This window comes from Ovis aries, chromosome 17 (assembly GCF_016772045.2).
Source record: "Ovis aries strain OAR_USU_Benz2616 breed Rambouillet chromosome 17, ARS-UI_Ramb_v3.0, whole genome shotgun sequence".
In the NCBI taxonomy this organism is placed as follows: Eukaryota; Metazoa; Chordata; class Mammalia; order Artiodactyla; family Bovidae; genus Ovis; species Ovis aries.
Genome location: NC_056070.1, coordinates 48,466,999 through 48,489,062, shown reverse-complemented (window position 1 = coordinate 48,489,062; position 22,064 = coordinate 48,466,999). Strand labels below are relative to the sequence as shown.

The 22,064-nt window shown below is 46.7% G+C and overlaps 1 protein-coding gene across 1 annotated transcript in view; it reads left to right on the top strand.

Moving 5' to 3' along the window:
- TMEM132C (transmembrane protein 132C) overlaps positions 1 to 17,691 on the top strand; it is a 447,599-nt gene extending 429,908 nt beyond the window's left edge. The window contains exons 7-9 of the mRNA XM_042234506.2: positions 330 to 603; positions 2,456 to 2,647; positions 11,369 to 17,691. Coding sequence (XP_042090440.1) covers positions 330 to 603; positions 2,456 to 2,647; positions 11,369 to 12,553 — 1,651 coding nt within the window. The 3' untranslated portion in view covers positions 12,554 to 17,691. The remainder of the gene's footprint in view (positions 1 to 329; positions 604 to 2,455; positions 2,648 to 11,368) is intronic.
- The last annotated feature ends 4,373 nt before the right edge of the window (positions 17,692 to 22,064 follow it).

The following is a 22,064-nucleotide window of genomic DNA, read 5'->3' as shown; positions in this document are numbered from 1 at the left end:
CAACAGATGCCTTGGAGAGAGATAGTGTTTTGTGGGCTACATATACAGGAGGTGGGATATGGGGAAATTCTTGGAGATATGGGGTCGTGCTGTTAAGTGGAGAGAGATGTTTATCTTTCCTTCCCAATTAAGTCTTACCTTCCTCCTTTGGCAAGTACAATAAAGCTTCTTTGCATTGTCTAAAAAAGAGCTGGTGCTTCTGTGTGGTCCTGAGTCTCTTGCCTGGGATGCTATCTCTTGGCAATTGATGGGGAGGTATCTACTTTGCAACTCCAGAGCATCATGAATTCTATCCCCTGACCCGAGAGTCTCCTCTCCTTCCCCATCAGGCCCACACGAGACAGCGAGGATGAGGACGAGGAGGAGCGGCGGGGCCGGGGCTGTGCCCTCCAGTACCAGCACGCCATGGTGCGGGTCCTCACCCAGTTTGTGTCCGAAGGGGCTGGCCCCTGGGGCCAGCCGAGCCACCTGCTCAGTCCCGACTGGCAGTTCGACATCACCCACCTGGTTGCCGACTTCATGAAGCTGGAGGAACCGCATGTGGCCACTCTCCAAGACAGCAGGATCCTGGTCGGACGGGAGGTTGGCATGACAACCATCCAGGTAGGAAGCTGGAGCCAGGAACCTCTGCACACCCATCACTGAGCATGGTGTGCCTTGGAGGGAGGAAGTTTGCTAGCAGGGGTGGGTCCTCTGATGACATCCTCTGGACACCAGAAGGTGAGTCTGGGCCAGCTCTTTGAGTCCCAGGTAAAGTGGAGTGAAAGTGATAGTCATTCAGTCATGTCCAACTCTTTGTGACCCCATGGACTGAAGCCCACCAGGCTCCTCTGTCCGTGGAATTCTCCAGGCAAGAATGCTGGAGTGGGTTGCCATTTCCTTCTCCAGGGGATCTTCCCGACTCAGGGATTGAAGTTGGGTCTTCTGCACTGCAGGCAGATTCTTTACTGCCTGAGCCACCAGGGAAGCCCCTTTGAGTCCCAACCTCCTTCCAAACAAATGAGAAGGGGGTGCTGCACCGCTTAGCACCTTCTGTGACCCCACGCTCTGCTGCATCCTTCATTCCCACCACCCCCACCCCAGCCCACCCTGCCTCTGCTTCCCCACCATCGGCGCCCCCTCTCCAGTCTGCACCTCCTACACCCTCTTAGAAAGCACCTGCTCCCCACTCTGCAATACGCGTGCCAGTGGCCAAGGCAGGCTTCCTTTCTTCCTTTCCCCCCTTCTTTCCTAAGTCATCCTGTAGTTTATACGTAGTCATTCAACCAACTCTTCAAAATCCTGCTGTCTCTTTTGCCCAAGGAAATGTATAGAAGGGTGGGATTTCAGGGCAGATGGGAGGGCACAGAAGGCCTTTTATTCAGCCCATCGAGTCCCACACTACTGACTCCACCTTTTGTGGAGGGTTTTTGTTTGTTTGTTTGTTTAATTTTACTGAAGGATAGTTTGATCTACATTGTTGTGTTAGTTCTAGCTGTTACAGCAAAGTGAGTTAGTTACACAAATACATATGTCTTTTCTTTGTTAGACTTTTTCTCATGTAGGTTATCACAGAGTACTGAGTAGAGCTCCCTGTTCTGTACAGGAGGTCCTTCTTGGTTATCTGTCTTATGTATAGTAGTGTATGCAACTCCACCTTTCTGAAGTGTCCTTCTGGATCCTTTCACAACCGCCCCGGGTGGGAAAGATTGATATATTTCTACCATTTCACCTGGACATCCCAAGTCCAACATTTGGTATATGAGATGAAGCAGAAGGCATCCCAGGTGGTGCTAGTGGTAAAGAATCCACTTGCCAATGCAGGAGATGTGGGTTGGATCCCTGGGTTGGGAAGATGCCCTGGAGAAGGACATGGCAACCCACTCCAGTATTCTTGCCTGGAGAATCCCATGGACAGAGGAATCCGGCAGGCTAGATAGAGTCCCATGGGTTCCTGAAAGAGTTGGACTGGACTTAGCAACTAAACAACAAATGAGGCAGAAAGTAATATTTCAGCAGAGGATACATTGTACCCGGGGTTGGAGGGGAGACTAGGCGGTCTATTTTTCAGTTCCCCGGTTGATGGCCTAATTCACTTAGAATGGGACTCAGGCTGAACAGAGTCCGTTGGTGCGTCACTCTTCATGAGTCCAGGCAGTAGGACTGCCACGTATGGTTGACCAGTTTGTGCAGTATGCAAAGAGGCTTCATCTAAATGGGGAGGGTCATTTCCTTTCAAAGACACAATGGATTTTAATAGTTAGGTCAAGTTTCCAAAAGATAGAGCTAGAGTGTCACAGGGAAGAGTGACTTTATCTGATTCTCACATAACACAGGATAATGTATAGAGGGAAGTTCTGGCTCCTTCCCACTCTATTCTGTACCCTGTAGGGATGGGCAAAGCATAGCTGGGAAAGGTTCCAACATCCGTCCAGAAGCAGATGTGATGGATGGTCTGTGTCTGCCCGTCCCCCAGGTGCTGTCCCCTCTGTCCGACTCCATCCTGGCTGAGAAGACCGTCACTGTGTTGGATGACAAAGTCGCGGTGTCAGACCTGGCCATCCAGCTCGTGGCTGGGCTGTCTGTCACCCTCCACCCCAGCATGGAGAACAGCAGGGCTGTCATAGCTGTGGCCACAGCTGAGGAGCTGCTGCGGGCCCCTAAACAGGTAAGGGGTCCTTACCTGATCTAGCCAAAGGGGATGGGGGCAGGGTAGCCAAACCACGTTCCAGGAGGAAGTGATGCTGGCTGTGTAAAATCCACGTGGCTTGGAAGTCCAAGCAGTGGGGTCTGTGATGAACTGGAAGAGTGGTACCCAGTGCCCAGAGGTGGATGAACCATCTGGGCAGCAAACTCTCAGAAAGCCAGCTGCTTCAGACAACACCCACTGTCATTCACAGTTCTGTGGGTCGGGAATCCAAGTGGGCTGAGCGGGATGCCATGCTCTGGGGTCCACAGGCTGAGAGCAGAGCATCGTAGCAGGATGCTCTGGGGACGAATCCACTTCCACTCTCACTGGAATGGTTGGCGAAATCCAGCTCTGTGCAGTTGAATGCCTGAGGTTCCTAGGTTTGTTGCTGCTGGCCGGGAGCCTCTCTCCACTTCCTTCTCTCTGCCCACACCATGCACCATCTTCAGAACCACTAGAGTCCTTTCCATGCTTGCAACCTCTGAGTTTCCCTCTGTCACCATCCAGAAAAGCTCTTCTGCTTCCAAATGTTCATATGACTACAGCAGACCCACCCAGCTCAGCTAGGCAGCTCTCCCTAACTTCACCTGTGCCTATAGCATCATAAGAGGGACATCTCATCACGTTCTCAGGTTCAAAGGAATAGGGTGGACCATTCCAGAAATTCAGCTGTTGCTACCTGGCTTTGTTCCAGACTGTCACCAGCAGGGACCTGGAAATAGAAGGGGGAAAAGTAGGAACAGTGAAAGACTTCATTTTCTTGGGCTCCAAAATCACTGCAGATGGAGACTGCAGCCATGAAACTGAAAGATACTTGCTCTTTGGAAGAAAAGCTATGACAGACCTAGACAGTGTATTAAAAAGCAGAAGCATTACTTTGCCAACAAAGGTCCATCTAGTCAAAGCTATGGTTTTTCCTGCAGTCATGTTATGGATGTGAGAAGGCTGAGCACTGAAGAATTGATGCTTTCAAACTGTGGTGCTGGAGAATTCTCTTGAGGGTCCCTTGGGCAGCAAGGAGATCTAACCAGTCAGTCCTAAAGGAAATCAGTCCTGAATATTCATTGGAAGGACTGTTGCTGAAGGTGAGACTCCAATACTTTGACCACCTGATGCAAAGAGCTGACTCACTGGAAAAGACTCTGATGCTGGGAAGGATTGAGGGCAGGAGGAGAAAGGGGCAACAGAGGATGAGATGGTTGGATGGCATCAGTGACTCAATGGCCGTGAATTTGAACAAACTCCCAGAGATAGCGAGGGACAGAGGATTCTGCCGTGCTGCAGTCCATGGGGTCACAAAGACACGTGACTTAGCAACTGAGCAACCACCACCGCCTGGCTTTGTTCCAGAGCATCACCAGCAGGGACCTGTAGGGGGTTCTCATCCACATCCAGCTCACAGTGCTGGCACCTCTGCTCACCTCTCCCTGGGACAGGACACTGGCATGGTGTTGGCTGGTTTAGAAAGAGCAGAGGAAGAAAGTGGGGAGACAAAGCAGAAGGCATGAAGCTATTTGCCGAGAACTGGTAATTAATTAGGGGACGATTGGCATTGCCACCTCCCTGGCGTGGGGCAAGGCCACCCATCAGCTTCCAGTATCACCCATCTGTCTTCATCGGCTGATGGTAATTGGAGGGCCCCGGCGCTGCCTACCGGGATTTATGGATGGAGTTCATTCAATTTGCAGACATGACTCTTGAAAGAATAGGAGCTCTAAATCATGCCCGGGCGTGTGTTATTTTAAGTATTTCAGAATTTCTCATCTTTAGGGAAATGTGCTGGCTTCTCCCCAGACAACCCCTATGTTCCAACCTTACTGTCATGAGCTAATGGAAAGACCTGGTCTCAGTCACACAGCAGGGCTGATGGAGATGGATGCTGGCAAGCCTGCAGTGTTCTGAGGGCTTAATTCGGATTGTCTGCTGTTCAGGGGGGCTTGTTTGATGTTAAGTTCGTTTGCTGTCTCGAGTTGGTAAAGAAAAATGAACTCTAGATGAAAAGTCAGCCAAGATGAACTGGCACAGTGCGTTAACAGTGTTTTATCTCAGTCCTTGGAGTGTGGAAGGCTGGCCTCTTGTTCTTGATATTTCCAACTTTGAAATTCCAAAGGTTTGCCATGAATATGAGGGCAATCGTATTATACTTCCCCGTGCCCTATTAGTTCTGAAGAAAGCTAGAATAGTCAAGAGAAATGAGGTCTCCCACAGCATGAATGCATTCAGCTGAGGCTTTAGAAGGGAGTCTGGCCAATGGTGTGATTTCTCAGTTGATAAAGCTAAAGGAGAGGAGGGCAGGAAACAAAATTCCTGAGCCACTCGTGTCTTAGGTTTGGTTCCCCCCGGAAGCTGAGCCTGAGATAAGGATCTGCATGCCAGGACTTCATCTGGGCAGTGAAGGGAACCCTAGAAGGGAGTCTGGAAGTGAGGGAAGGGAGGAAGGTAAGACAGCCGAAAGAGTGTGTACCCTGCGCTTGTGGTTGCCACGGGGAAGGATGGGCAAAGGAATAGTTAGGGAGTTTGGGATGAACATGTACCCACTGCTATATTTAAAATGGATAACCAACAAGGACTTACTGTATAGCACAGGGACCTCTCCTCAATGTTACGTGGCAGCCTGGATGGGAGGGTAGCTTAGGTGAGAATGCATACATGTATATGTGTGGCTGAATCCCTTTGCTGTCCACCTGAAACTATCATAACATCGTTAGTTGACTGTACTCCAATATAAGACAAAAAGTTTTAAAAAAAAAGTGTATTCCCAACTCAGCCACCACTGTGGGGTACTGGAGCCTGGATCTCCTGGGAAACCATCAGCCAGTGTAGAAAAGACTGCAGCGTCATTATACCTGAGGGGCAAGAAGCTGGGATATTTATCACTTTTCCCATCAGCCCTTAGTGGAGGGCTGTTTCTGGGGGGTGTTAATTTTTCAGCCCTTTCGGCTGTGGGCATGACCACGTGGGTTTCAGAGGTTAGAATGCTTCTTGGCAAGACCACCTTGCAGGTTTGACAGGTGAAAGTCGAGCAGGCAGGTTTTGTGGGGTAATGGGCAGATGCCAACAGCAAGCACACACCATCTTTAGATTTCAGGTACATTCTCGCTCAGTCCTAACAGGAGGCTGGTGTTAGTCTGGGCTTTCCATCAGTGATAGAGACCTAACTCGGGCTGGCCAAGACAGATGTAAGAATTTATCAGTTCATGTCCAAGCATTTGAATCTTCAGGTAAAGCTAGATCCAGATGCTCCAGTGGTGTCAACAGAAACTTCCATTTTTAAGGACTTCTCTGGCGGTCCAGTGATTAAGACTCTACACTTTGACTGAAAGGGATACAGGTTCAATCCCTGGTTGGAGAACTAAGATCCCACATGCCAAGCTGCATAGCCAAAAAAATAAATAAGTAAGCCTCCATTTTTTTAAATGAAATGTTCTTTGTAAAAACAAGTTGTTGGTTTTTTTTTTTTTTTAAGAGAAACATTTTGGCTGCACCCTATGGCATGTGGGATCTTAATTCCCCTACCAGGGAGAGAACCCACACAGCGTGCATTGGAAGGCAGAGTTTGCACCACCAAGGATGTCCTCAGGAGCCTTCATTTTTATTATTGGCACTTGTCCTCAATTCTGGAAACTGTCCAGCCATTAATCCTTTGACTTTTGAAGTTCTCCCATATTCTTTCCTTCTGTAACTCTTAACAGAAGACTGTTGGTCATTCTCTTCCTCATTTCTTCAACCATCCTTTTCCGTGCTTCATCAATTTATGTTCCTGAGGTTACGTTCTGGGTGAATTTCTGGACTCAGTTTCCCAGTAACTAATTCCCACTAACTAATTCTCTCCTCAACCATGTCTAATCTGCTATTCAGACTGAGTAATGAATTTCAACCAGGAGATTTTTCACATCTAGAAGTTCTGTTTGGTTCTTTCCACAGCTCCCTGTTCTCTTTACCAGTCTTCCCCATGAGTAGTTTTTACTCTTTGTAACTCCCTTTAACTGTTGTCTTTCATTAACTAGTTTTTGTTATTGGTTTGTTTTATTTTGATTGTCCTTGTCTTCTGATCTTTGTATGTGAATTTTTTATGATTCTCTCTCATGGTAGTGCCTTCTTTTGTAGGGATTGTTTTTTCTTTTTTCTTTTTTGCTTGGGCACCTCTTGAGCCATGGTTGCTTTGCTCTATGTGGTTCCTGAGAAATTCCTGTACATTTTTGCATGTGTGTGAGTCTAGCTTCAAGTTAACATCTTTGCTTGCAGCTCCTGCAGCATCAGATGCTATAACTTCAGACACCACACCCAGTTATGGGGAAGGGATGGGGTTCTGATTTCCAGGGAGGCATTTTCCCACCCCGTGCTCAGAGCAGAAATGAGCATATTTGCTGTGTTTCTGATCCAGTGGGTAGGATTTCTCATCTCCCTACATGGAGAGGAAACCTAGCTTTATGTTAAAGGTCTCATGCCCATCTGACACTTGCCCAGGTGGGTATCAACATCCCAGCCACTGGCTGGTGGGTCTTCTGAATAGTTCTACACCCCCTCAAGCAATCTCAGTAACAGTTACCTATGTGTATCACTGTAGTATGCCTTCTTTTTTAATTTCTGGTTCCTAGGAATTTGCATCTCTTATTTGTATTTTTTTGTAGAAGGCGATGGCACCCCACTCCAGTACTCTAGCCTGGAAAATCCCATGGAAGGAGGAGCCTGGTAGGCTGCAGTCCATGGGGTCGCTAAGAGTCGGACACAACTGAGCGACTTCACTTTCACTTTTCACTTTCATGCATTGGAGAAGGAAATGGCAACCCACTCCAGTGTTCTTGCCTGGAGAATCCCAGGGACGGGGGAGCCTGGTGGGCTGCCATCTCTGGGGTCGCACAGAGTCTGACACGACTGAAGTGACTTAGCAGCAGCAGCATTTGTATTTTTTACCTAGTTTTTGCCTTGATTCATAGACCTAACATTCCAGGTTCCTGTGCAATATTGCTCTTTACAGCATCAGACCTTGCTTCTATCACCAGTCACATCCACAACTGGGTATTGTTTTTGCTTTGGCTCCATCCCTTCATTCTTTCTGGAGTTATTTCTCCACTGATCTCCAGTAGCATATTGGGCACCTACCGACCTGGGGAGTTTCTCTTTCAGTATCCTATCATTTTGTCTTTTCATACTCTTCATGGGGTTCTCAAGGCAAGAATACTGAAGTGGTTTGCCATTCCCTTCTCCAGTGGACCACATTCTGTCTCTTGATGAAAGTGAAAGAGGAGAGTGAAAAAGTTGGCTTAAAGCTCAACATTCAGAAAACTAAGATCATGGCATCTGGTCCCATCACTTCATGGGAAATAGATTGGGAAGCAGTGGAAACAGTGTCAGACTTTATTTTGGGGGCTCCAAAATCACTGCAGATGCTGATTGCAGCCATGAAATTAAAAGACACTTACTCCTTGTAAGGAAAGTCATGACCAACCTAGAGAGCATATTCAAAAGGAGAGACATTACTTTTCCAACAAAGGTCCGTCTAGTCAAGGCTATGGTTTTCCAGCAGTCATGTATGGATGTGAGAGTTGGACTGTGAAGAAAGCTGAGTGCTGAAGAATTGATGCTTTTGAACTGTGGTGTTGGAGAAGACTCTTGAGAGTCCCTTGGACTGCAAGGAGATCCAACCAGTCCATTCTGAAGGAGATCAGTCCTGGGTGTTCTTTGGAAGGAATGATGCTAAAGCTGAAACTCCAGTACTTTGGCCACCTCATTTGAAGAGCTGACTCATTGGAAAAGACTCTGATGCTGGGAGGGATTGGGGGCAGGAGGAGAAGGGGATGACAGAGGATGAGATGGCTGGATGGCATCACCGACTCGATGGACATGAGTTTGAGTGAACTCTGGGAGTTGGTGATGGACAGGGAGGCCTGGCATGCTGCGGTTCATGGGGTTGCAAAGAGTTGGACACGACTGAGCAACTGAACTGAACTGAACCTACTTTTAAACTAGTTTATACTCAGCCATCTGCTGAGTATGACATTCTCTGTTGTTGTCACATGCTCCTAAGAGTCTTTCTCTCTCACTATGTCAACCTTCTTTCTCCTGTGCTGGTCTCAGATTCCAGCAGATTGCTTAAGATTGCAACCACTTAAGTGGTTGCAGAAGGGCCACTCTCCATTCCAAGCTTGCATCCCAACTCAGTAGTCCCAGAGGAAATAAAATTCTTCTCTAATTTCAGCAAAAGCCCAGAGATCACATCCCATTGGCTGGTTTGGATCATGTGCTCCTTCCTGAGCCAATCACTGGGATCAGAGTAGTGGAATGTTGTGATTGGCCAGACCTTGGACACATGCTCACTTCTGGAACTGGAGGCTGGGGTCCATCCCACCCATGCTCCTTGGACTCCGAATGGAGGAAAGACATGGGTCTGAAAGGAAAATTAGTGTCCTAGCTCCCGTCAGAAAGGAGGAATGGAAACTGGATGGGCCAAATAGATGTTCATCTCAGAACCTTTAGGTACTTAAGTCCTCTACACGTGAACCTTCAAGGTTTAAACTTTGAAAGATGCAAACGTGTGTTTGCATGTCCAATCACGTACCTTAGTTCACGTGTCTGGTGTCCATTGTCACATGTGTGCATCCTCCACAAGGGGTTGTGCTTTTGTGTGCTTTACTGTGCCCTGCTGTATAAAGCACAGCAGTGCAGTATCTTCATTTCAAGCCCAGGATGTCTGGGAGCAAGTGCAAAAGCAGCAGTGACGTACTATACTTTCCAAGTTCCTGCACTGTGAAGGTAAAAATGTTTTCCTTATTTTTCGTGATTGTTTGCTTTTTATGCATTATTTGTGTGAAAAGTATTATAAACCTATCACAGTACAGTAGTATATAGCCAATTGTGTTTGTTGGGTACCTAGGCTAACTTTGTTGGACTTATGAACAAATTCACTCTTGGGACTGAACTTGTTTGTATGTAGGGGACTTACTGTATTCACCTTCCCACTTTCAGTTGGGGGAAACTGAGGCCCAGAAGAACTGGTTTAAAGAAAGATGTTCCCAGGGAAGCAATGGATCCATGCATTTAATTCAAAACTCCCACTTCAAACTCTGTGCCTTTTGTCATAGGGTCCAGCGGCCAGAATTAGAAGAAACACTGCTCCTTTACCCATAGCAGACCCCTGGAGTTCCATCAGCTCTTCCCAACCACAAGATCACTGCCCCTTTCCTTCCCTACTCTGCTTCTTGCTTCTCCTTCATAACAGCCAGTAGATTGTCCAATAGGAGTTATCCTAGTCATTTCACAGCCAGCACCCACCCATCTCTCTCCTGATCTCCAATCACCTTCTTTCCTCCCTATCATTAAACCAAACATTAAAAGTAAAACTTAGCACGTCAAACTTATGCAGAACTAACACCCCAGCCCAGCTCCAGTAAACATCCCAGCCTGCCGTGATAAACAGTTGTGTATTGCTTTTTTAAAATTAATTTTTATTGGAGTATAGTTGCTTTACAATTTTGTGTTAGTTTCTGCTGTACAGCAAAGTGAATCAGCTCTATGTATACACATATCCCCTCTCTTTTGGATTTCCTTCCCATTTAGGTCACCACAGAGCACTGAGTAGAGTTTCCTGAGCTATACAGTAGGTTCTCATTAGTTAAACTGCTGTGTATTGTTTATTATCTGTCAATTTTCTAAAGACTACTCAGTGCTGGCACGTGGCCTGACACAGAAGAGGCTTTTAATACATGTCCCTGGAATGACCAGATGAATGAAAATTAGACCACTCAGGGCCTGTTCTTAGAGGACTGGGAAGAATTCCAGACACAACACAGTTGTCTCCTGTAGTCCCTGGCCTGGTCAGTGACCTCAGAGTCAAAGGCAGCCAGGAAACTAACTAGCAACCATGGTTAAGACTCAAGACAAACTGCCTGGACTCAACCCCAACTCTGTCAGTTAGCTCTGCAAACTTGGGCAAGCCTTGGGTCCTTACCATGTTTCAATCTACTCACCTGCAGAATGAGAAATATGGATAATAGAATCTACCTTGTATAATGATGGGAAGATTAAACGAGTTGCTAATGAAAATGACTTAGAACAGAGGCTGGTACCCAGGAATCACTATGGACATCTTAGCTACCATCACTCCCATGGTAGGTGGAATAATGGTACACCAAAGATTGCCACATCTAATTCCTAGACCCTGTGAATAAGTCACCTTATGTATCAAAAGGGACTTTGCAGTGGTGGTTAAGGATCTTGAAATGAAAAGGTTACCATGGATTATGCAGAGAATGGAATACACTGAACTCATTGTCATCACAAGGATTCTGCTGAGAAGGAGAGCTGGTGCACCAGAGTGAGGGGCAGGAAATGTGAAGGCTCCAAGGACACGCTCAAGTGAAGTCTTCCTTAATAAATGTAATGGAGCCTTAATTCAGTGAGGGCTTTTTATGGGGTCTTTTCCCCCTGGTAAGGATTATGCTGGAGCTGTCATTGCCTATCTGCTTTTGTTCTTGTTTCAATTAAGCTGTCTCTCAGATCTTGATATAAACCCTGGATGTTTTTTCTCCCAGCTTCATCCAACATCAGGTCTGGATTTTCAGTCCTGCCCGAGTCTTTGGGTTCTCCGCTAGGATTGGTAGGGGCAGGAGCCGGATGCAGGATCCTAAGAGAAGAGGCGTCTCCCCCATTCTCACCTCCTCCTATCCCCCGTGGATTTTCTAACTGCCTCTCTCCCCACAGGAAGCTGTGGTCAGCACTTGGCTCCAGTTCAGCGATGGCTCCGTGACGCCCCTGGACATCTACGACACCAAGGACTTCACCCTGACGGCCACCTCCTTGGACGAGGCCGTTGTGTCCATCCCCCAGCCCCGCTCGCCCAGGTGGCCCACTGTGATGGCCGAAGGCGAAGGCCAGGGACCCCTGGTTCGCGTGGACCTGACCATCGCAGAGGCCTGCCAAAAATCCAAACGCAAGAGCGTCCTGGCGGTCGGTGTGGGGAGCGTCAGGGTCAAGTTCGGGCAGAACGACGCCAACTCCAGCCCAGGTGTGGACTACGAGGAGGCTGAGATCAAGAACCACGCCAGCGACCGGCGGCAGAAGGCCCAGGAAGGACCCTTCTACGGCAGTTCCTCCGCAGAACGCGAGGAAGGGGTCCTCCGGAGGGGCAACCCCACGGCCAAGTCACTGCTGGACAACAAGGTGGGCAAGAACAGCCGGCTGGACGGGGGCCGGCTGGCGGGGGAGGGCCAGCTGCAGACCATCCCCATCGACTTCGCCAACTTCCCTGCGCAGGTGGACCTGCCCCAGGCGGGGGGCGGGCGCGGGGCCGGCGACCTGGTGCAGACTCCTCGCGGCCTGAGCGATCTGGAGATCGGCATGTATGCCCTCCTGGGGGTCTTCTGCCTGGCGATCCTCGTCTTCCTCATCAACTGCGCCACCTTCGCCCTCAAGTACAGGCACAAGCAGGTGCCCCTGGAAGGCCAGGCCTCCGTGACCCACTCGCATGACTGGGTGTGGCTGGGCAATGAGGCAGAGCTCCTGGAGAACGTGGGCGATGGCTCTCCGCCGCAGGACGAGCACACGACCATCATAGACCGCGGGCCTGGGGGCTTTGAGGAGAGCAACCGCCTCCTGCTCAACGGAGGTTCCCAAAAGCAGGGGCAGAGCCAGATCCCCAGGCCAGCCGACTCGGGGGTCAAACAGGGCAGGGACCAGAAACACGAGCCCCTGCACTCACCCACCTCCAAGAGGAAAAAGGTGAAATTCACCACCTTCACCACCATCCCCGCCGACGACGGCTGCCCCACCGTCAACTCCATCCTGGGTGGGACGGAGGAGGACATCAAATGGGTGTGCCAGGACGTGGGCGTGGGTGCCCCCAAAGAACTCAGAGACTATCTGGAGAAGTTCAAGGACAAAGTGTAGGCCCCTCTGGTCGAAGGACCAGCGCCTGGACGCCCTCCTTCAGCTCCACGGTAGAACTGGGACTCAGCAGAGACTCTTTGGGCCCCGTTTTCGAAACTATTCATAGTTGGAAGTTCTGAAGCCGGGAAGGGACAGTTTTGTGATCAGAGGTCGATGATGGCAGACCTTTCAAGTCGGCAGAAAAACACTCTGGGAATGGAGCTGATGGAGACAGTTTAACTGTGCAAGGCCAAATTAGGAAGGTTATTTTATGAGTCAAAATATAACCCAGACAAGCTACCAAAAAGTATTTGTTAAAAAAAAAGCAAAAAAAAAAAAAAAAGACAAATAAAAAGAGACAGAAGTAATCATCTGTTTATATTTCTAATAAAGGATCAAAAATATAAAACTAGGGCCTGCTTAGAGACATTTTCCATTTTAATTCAATTTTCTTTTTCCAAGGACAGCCTTTGACTGTCACCCTGGGCTTGGGGAGGAGACATTTCTGAATACGGGTTGTCTCTTGGGATAGACTGGAAGATTTTTACATCTTAATAATCTTTTCTTTTCCCATATTCTCTTTTTTCCCTTTTTTTTCTTTTTGTGTCTTAGACTTCCATTTGATTTATGCTTAATGTTTATTCCTGAGGATCAAATGATATATTTTCCTAAATTAAACAAGTTATATTCCTATACAACAGATAAATTTTTAGAAACAATGTCAGTTAATCCATTCTTTAAGTATTATGTTTGATGCTTTGCTTTATCCATCCAGCCTTGTTGATATCTGCTGGGTTTCTACAATTAGAGGGAGTTCTCAAAGCCTTTGTGGGGATGGGGGGAAGGTCACCTTCACCCTCCTCAGGGCCGAAAACAGTGGGTGGGACAGTGGCAGGGGCCAGTTGCACAGAGCCCAGCCAGGGACCCCTGACCCCTCAGTGACTCCATCAGTGGTGCCCTAGGGATACTTCTATCAGAAGAAGATGAGGTCAGAGCCACAATCTGGAATCTATCCACACCAGTAATCAGCGCCAACCTCAAAGGGTAGACCTGACCCAAGACACTGATATCATGAAATGAGCAAGGATCAAAAAAGTGCTGGAGGGCTTTTCTGTTGTTTTTCTCACTTTGTTGAGCAGGGCATACCAGCATAAAGGGAAAAGACAAAAATCTATGTTAGATTGTCAGTCAACTGTGGTTTTTTTAACAGCCTAATTGTGTAGCAGCACATTGCAAAATGCATTCATCCAAAGTGAAGCGTGATCCCATGGACAGTGGAGCCTGGCAGGCTATGGTCCATTGGGTCGCAGAAAGTCGGACAGTACCGAAGCGATTTAGCACACACAAAGAGAAGCCTATGAGGCAGAGAGAAACTAGGGTCATAAACCCTCAGAGTCCGGTCTGCCGGACTCTCAGCGTCTGCAGACGCTGGCGAGGAAGACTCCAGGCGGTCACGTGATCCTCTCAACGTAGCGGTGCCTGCAGCTACTGGGGTTGCTTCCTGTTTTTATTTTTTTAATTACTAAAAGTGATAGCTAAGAAAGGGTCCTGGAAGCCTCATAACCTAGACTGGACCTTTTCAAAAGATATTTCTAGCACATATTATAGACAGTAAAAAGGAGCTATTTATTTATACCTGTGATGCCAATTGTCATTAAAACATTTTCCGTGGCTTGACAAGTCAGTGTCTTGTGGGCTGTCTCTTATTTCACTTAACTCCTATTACTATTTCTCCCCATCAAATGTACAATGTGCTGAAGAAATAAACCTGTCTGCTAGGCTGGAAGGAAAACAATACTCTGTTTGTTGGCTTGTTTTCCTCTTGCTTTCTTGGCTGATCCAAGTAATTCCTCATAAGGAAACTTTCAGTCATCTGTCCGCTGTTGTCTACTGCAGGGGTTCTCAACTGAACGTGCTCGGGATCACCAGGGGGAAGTGTGCATTCCTCAAGAGTTCCAGAGTGATGCTGATACCGTTGGTCAGAGGTGCCCCACTTGTGAACTTCCAATTTACATCAAACATGAAAGAGAGCCTTGACATCGAACGGGAAACTGTGTTGAAACTCTCATCTGGGGGGAAAGGTGTACTTTTGTTCTAACTGGTCTTGCATTTATTGTTGCTTGAAGTTTCAGTGGGATTGTGGTGGCTGTTGGCTAGTTGAGGGAAGAGAACATTTTGGTTGAAGATGAGGCTTTTTTTTTTAATAGCTGTTTTTTTTTAATTTTTAAAAAATTGTGAATAACTTTTAAAGATTACTTTCTGTCTGCAATTATTACAAAATATTGGCTACATTCCCTGGTGTTGTACAGTATATCTTTATAGCTTATTTATACCCAATAGTTTGTACCTCCTAATCCCCTCCCCCTCTTTTACCCTGTCCCACTTCCCTCTCCCCACAGGTAACTACTAGATTGTTCTCTCCAAGTCTGCTTCTTTTTTGTTTTATTCACTGGTTTGCTGTGGGTTTTTTTTGATTCCACATGTAAGTGACATCATATGGTGTTTGTCCGTCTAACTATTTCACTAAGCATAATACCCTCCAAGTCCATCCATGTTATTGCAGATGGCAAAATTTCACTTTTCATCGCTGCGTAGTATTCCATATATACTTTATCCATTTATCCACATCTTCTTCATCCATTCATCTGTTGATGGATACTTACATTGTGTGCATATTTTGGCGATTATGTGTAATGCTACTATGAACATTGGGGTTCACTCATCTTTTTAAATTAGTTTTTCTGTGTTTTTCAGATATAAAGCCAGGAGTGCAATAGCTAGGTTATAGGGTAGCTCTATTTTCAGTTTTTTGAGAAAACATACTAATAATAGCTTTATTGAGACATAATTCACATAACATGAAATGGACTCATTTAGAGTATACAATTCAATGGGTTTTAGTATATTCACAGAGTGGCATCACATCAATTTTAGAAACTTTTCATCATCCGCAAAAGAAGCTCCATACTCGTTAGATTCACTTCCCTTTCTCCCAGAACCAAATTCCCAGCCCCAGGCAACCACCAATCTACTCTCTGTCTTTATGGATTTGCCTGGGCTTTGGGGCTGGTGTCTATATCATTATGGGGGAGTCTGTGAGAAGCCAATGGAATTAATATGTTGTGAGTATTTCTTAATTGAGGCACCAGAAGAGTTCTATGCTCCCTCAGTGTGCCTGTACATATGCAGCAAAAGAAAACAGCCTGCAAGATCTCTGTGGGAACCACATCCACTCCTAAATCAAGCTCTCTGCCTAGCTAACTCACATTTTGCTTTTAAAAAACTCAGGCTTCACATAAAGAGAAAGAGGACTGTGGCTGAATCTAACGCTAGTTGCTTCATTTCTGCCCCAAGTTATACTCCGAAAGGTCCAGCTGCTGGCCTTGGGAAGATACCTCTGTGGTCCACTCGGTAGGACTGAGTGACCCAGGTTCTGAGCACCCGAGTCAATGAGGATGGGTGGCACCTTCCTCCCTCGGGGAGCACCTGCTCTGGTGCCCGTAGAGCTGAGTCCATGGTGGGGACCAACGGATCCCATTGCCCCTGGAACTGTCCTGCTTTTAAAACTGGAATCTCATCAGAATAAATGGAGTACTTGGCTACTCTGGTCTACATTAGTGACTCCAACAATCATTAAAAATCTTCTGTTAATCATTTCAGGTGACCAGGGTCTCGTTGTATCAGACTAAACAACAACTGCGGATCTTTCAGACTGTAGCATTCACTATGGAAAAAAATAACATACAAGTGGACCCTCACAGTTCAAACCCATGTTGTTGGAGGGTCAACTATAATATTTATCAGCATTAATTCTTATTATTGTCAATAATAAGTTATGATAGTAATTTAAAAATATTAACAATAACTACAAGGATAGTAATAATGAGACTCCATTTAACAAGTCTGGGGCAGACTCAGTGTTAGACATCCTTAAATGTATGTTGTCATTCACTTACAATGACTCTCTGAGGTGGGTGTGTTACCCCTCCCCCCCATATTAGAGATGAGGAAACAGACTCAGACCATTCTTCTCAAGGTCAAGACTAGGGACTAGCCGAGCCAGGGCTCAAACCCAAGATCATGTCTCCAAAGACTGGTCTTAATTATTACACTAATACAAGCTTCACATATCTTTTCTTGTGTTAAAAATGTAATAAAACCGACAAAAAGAGTAATTCAAGGTCATGATACAAAATCCAGAAAAAGAAGAAAAGTAGAAGAAATGAAGGAAAAAAGGCCTCTGGTCCCTCCTCCTAGAAATAAAAATTAATAGCTCATCTTCTACACATGCTGCAGTGTTTTTCCCCAAATGATGGACATAATTTTCCATAGTTTTATTCATATTTTGAAAGTATATCATTATCAATATGACTTTTAAAGTATCTTTCTGATTTTAAAAGTAGCCCAAGAGTACTGTAAATCATTTGTAAAAATGACCCAGTTCACCCCTGTTGGAGCTTTGCTAATGTCCCGCTAAGATTTTTGCCCTCACATTTCTTTTTTCTTCCACAGTTGAGATCAAAGTGCAAATATTGATTTTTAAGTATAATTAACAGGAAAGGTTCCACAGCCCTCGATTGGAGGTGATCAGGCTCCCAAGTGGGTGGAACAGACTGTGGGCTGCAGGAGAGGACCCCTCGGGGGAGAGGGAGATGGGGGACTAAAATCCAGCCCAGTCGTTACTTGTCTGTATGCTCCCACCTGGAGGAAAAGCTTCAGCTCTCCTTTGAACAAGAGCACCATTTGTTTCCAAGTGTACAGCCTCAGCTGCACTTTCCAAAAGGAAGCTGCACTTTACAACTTTCCCCCGAGGGCAAACCTGGAAGATGAGGTGAAAGGTGCTGAGGTTGGCCAGCTTGAATCAGTGAGTAGCCTGCTTTCTGGGCTTGCTCTTACAGAAGTGCTCTTCCGGACTTCCGTAGTAGCTCAGTGGTTAAGAATCTGCCTGCCAATGCAGGGGCTCGGATCCCATCTCTGGTCCGGGAAGATCCTGCATGCCTCGGGAAAGCTAAACCCATGTGCCGCAGCCATTGAAGATCTCGATCCCTAGAAGCCCGTGCTCAGTGATAAGAAAAGCCACTGCGATGAGAAGCCCACACACCGCAACTGGAGAAGAGCCTGCATGCAGTAACAAAGAGCCAGTGAAACACAAAAATAAATACATAAATTTTTTAAGAAAATAGCTCTTCCATAGATAATAATGACACAAGTGGCCAGAAGCTCAAAAACCAGCTGTTTCAAGGCGTTGGAGAGCAACTGCGCTTGAGACAAGCTTGGACCTGGGACCTGAGACCCTTTGCTGCAGTGTTTGCACCTGGACAAACAGTTTCTCGAGCAACAAAATACAAAGGAACTGTAAGGGACTAAAACTAACTGTGCATGTGCAGCTGGGGCAAATTATGGACCACAAGACACAAGAAACCAAAAAAATGCAACTGCCACTTCGGCAGAACCCAGAGCAAAAACAGGGTGTTGGGAGCAAAAGCAGGGTACTTCGTATGCCCCCTGCACTCAATACCACCTAAAGGGTGGGCAGACCACCTAGGCCACACCTCCAGCCTGACCTCTGAACACACCCCTACCCTCACCCCATGTAAGGAACCAGCTCACTCCCACCTTGGGAAGCTGGTGAGCAAGGAGCTTGTTGCTTATTCTCACTCCCTCCTGTTGTAGCAGGGGCCCCAATAAAGCCTTGTTTGAATTTCTTGTCTGGCCTCTGATCAATTTCTATTTAGTAAGGAGGCCAAGAACCCTGGTCTGTATCACAGGTTATCGAGAGAGGAGGCAAAGATCCCAGAGAAGGGGATTGGGTACTGAGGCTTGGCCCACACTGGTCCCCGCACTGTCCCCTGGGGGTGTTATCTATCATACTGTGTTTCTCAGAGACTGCAGGAGATATGACATCCCAGAGTGTGCAGCAGGCTCACTGGGCTGAACTGACAAAAACTATATGCAGGACTTTGGAGGCAGCAGGGAACTGAGGGTCTGAAATTCCTGAGATAAGAAACTTGCAGGGAACTGAGCCTAGCGCACACTTTCCTCTTCAGGCCTTCTCTGGTTCTTCCACTGGACATGCGGTGGCTCACTAATAATAACCTGGCAGTGATGCAGGAGATGCAAGAGACGAGGGCTCAGTCCCTGGATGGGAGAGATCCTGGAGGAGAGCATGGCAACCCACTCCAGTACTCTTGCCTGGAGAATCCTATGGACAGAGGAGCCTGGCAGGCTACAGTCCATAGGGTCACAAAGAGTCGGACACAACTGAAGCAACTTAGCATGCACACACCACTGGGCATGAAACTAAGAAAGCAAGATAGGGAGGCGTTCAAGGCTAAGCTGTGACATGAGCGAGCTCCTGTAACTCTGGTTAAGGGTTGCCTTGCTAAAGCTGAAACTCCAGTACTTTGGCCACCTCATGCGAAGAGCTGACTCATTGGAAAAGACTCTGATGGTGGGAGGGATTGGGGGCAGGAGGAGAAGGGGATGACAGAGGATGAGATGGCTGGATGGCATCACTGATTCGACGGACGTGAGTCTGAGTGAACTCCGGGAGTTGGTGATGGACAGGGAGGCCTGGTGTACTGCAGTTCATGGGGTCGCAAAGAGTCGGACACGACTGAGCGACTGAATGGAACTGGGAGGATGTAGATCCCAGGCGTGTTCTGGCATCTGCACAGGTAGGCAAAGTGGGATTCGCTGAGAAAGTCTCAGGTGCTGGACCTTGGAAGGGAAAGAAGATGGAAATTGGGCAGATGGGGCATGGTACCCAGAGATCTGGATCTGGGCACTCTTCATTATGAATATTAATCAAATATTCACATCAGTTCAGTTCAGTTCAGTTCAGTTTAGTCGCTCAATCGTGTCTGACTCTTTGCGACCCCATGAATCGCAGCACGCCAGGCCTCCCTGTCCATCACCAACTCCCGGAGTTCACTCAGACTCACGTCCATTGAGTCCGTGATGCCATCCAGCCATCTCATCCTGGGTCATCCCCTTCTCCTCCTGCCCTCAATCCCTCCCAGCATCAGAGTCTTTTCCAATGAGTCAACTCTTCACATAGACCTTTTATTTTTTAAAATTTATTTATTTATTTTGGCTGTGTTGGGTCTTCTTTGTGGCTCATGGACTCTCTAGTTGTGGTGCACAGGTTTGGTTGCTCCAAGATATGTGGGATCTTAGTTCCCTGATCAGGAATCAAACATGCATCCCCTGCACTGCAAGGCAGGTTCTTCACCACTGGATCACTGGGGAAACTCCTCACACAGACCTTTGCAAAAGTTTCAACAACAACAACAACAAAAAAAGAGTTCAGTGGGGCAAGGACAGTTCTGATGGGACACTCAAGGCGGCCATGGAGGTCAAGGAAGGCCACTCTGAGGACATGAAACCTGAAGCATGAGATACCTTAGAGGCACTAGTGTGTGATCCAGATAAAGCACCAGGCAGAGGGAAGCACAGATTCAAGGACCCTGCACAGAGAGACGAGCGTGCATCAGGGACCAGCCACTGGAGAAATGCATGGCTGGAGAGACTGATTTCCCAGAGGCAGGAAAATGGATTCACACAAATAAAAAATTCACTCTCTCTTTCCTCACAACAGTGGAAGACACAGGTCTACTGGGGATGGAAGCCAAAGGCCCAGATAATATGTTGGCTCTTAAAATGAGCATTTTTTCCAAGTGTTTTGTTCAAGCCATTGGCCAAATACTAGTGTTTTGAATTGGTCTCTGCATCTCAAAACTTCCAGCTGGAAGAAACAAAACTTGGGTGATTTTCCTAAGTGTGGGTTCAGAAAGGTTTAGTAAGCCCTTCTAAACAACAAGTAAATAAAGAAAAAGAAAACCCAAAGGCTTTGAGAGTCAAGTCCTATTTCAGGAATTCTCTGACGTGGAGATGCTTGCTTAAAAATTTGGATCTACAAATGAACTTATTCACAAAACAAACAGACTCACAGGCATAGAAAACTAACATATGGTTACCAAAGTAGAAACTGGGGGAGGAATAAATAAGGAGTGTATGTTTAATAGATACACAATCAGTTCTGTTCAGTTCAGTAGCTCAGTCGTGTCCAACTCTTTGAGACCCCATGAATCGCAGCACGCCAGGCCTCCCTGTCCATCACCAACTCCCGGAGTTCACTCAAACTCACGTCCATTGAGTCGCTGATGCTATCCAGCTATCTCATCCTCTGTCGTCCCGTTCTTCTCCTGCCCCCTATCCCTCCCAGCATCAGGGTCTTTTCCAATCAGCCAACTCTTTGCATGAGGTGGCCAAAGTATTACTATACAGAAAATAGGTAACCAGCAAGGTCCCACTGTATAGCCCAAGAAACTATACTCAGTATCTTGTAATAATCTGTAATGGAAAATAATATGTAAAAGCTTGTGTGTGTGTGTGTGTGTGTGCGTGTGCGTGTGCATGTGTGTGAGGGCTTCCCCAATCACTCAGCAGGTGAAGAATCCTCCTGCCACACGGGAGGCACAGGAGATGCGGGTTCAATCCCTGGGTCAGAAAGATCCCCTGGAGGAGGGCATGGAAACTCACTCCACTAATTTTGCCTGGAAAATCCCATAGAGAGAGGAGCCTGGTGGGCTGCAGTCCACGGGGTCCTAAAAAGTCAGACACGACTGAAGCAACTGGCATGCACACGTGTATATATAAATAAATGTATATATGTATATGCCATATATGTGCACATATGAATCATTTTGCTATACATCTGAAACTAACACACTATTTTAAATCTATGATAATTCAATGAAAAATAATAAAAAAATAATAAATTTGGATCCAGAAGGGTTTGCAAAATAGAACTGAGAAGAAGAGGAAAGTCAGGTTATCCTGTTACCATTCTCTTTTAGGGAGAACATTAGATAATGTTTCAAAGAATGAAGCAAATTATGACATTTCTTTTCCAATTTATATTCTACCAACCAAAATGTTCTGTCCAAAAAAGCCTTTTTGTCCTCCGTCAAAGAGGGCATTTGGGTGGAAAGAAATTACCAGACTGTGAAATTTCATTGATTTTAAAAATTCAGGTTAAGTTCAGGGTCCAGATTTGCATTTTCTCTCTTTTCTGTGGTGCTCTGAGTGAAGTGTGGGATTGGAAGAGCTGGGCCGGGTTGCATGGCAAGAACACAGTCTCAGGATGCTGTGGCTTTCAGAGTTTCAGCCGTGGAAAGAGAGAGTCATTACATAAAATGTGAGTCTGGAGTTAGCCGTGATATAGTCAGGAAAACCAGGGCGCCGACAGGATGAAATTCATTCACCTGTTCATTCAATAAATACCTACTGAGAACTTTCTGTAAGACACTCAATAGATACACATTACTCTATAGAAAATAGATAACAAGCAAGGCTCTACTGTATAGCACAGGAAATTATACTCAGTATCTTCTGATAATCTGTAAGGGAAAAGAATCTGTATAAAGAATGTGTGTGTGTGTGTGTGTGTGTGTGTGTGTGTGTGTGTGTGTGTGTGTGAGGGCTCAGCAATCTACTCCAGTATTCTTGCCTGGAGAATCCCGTGGAC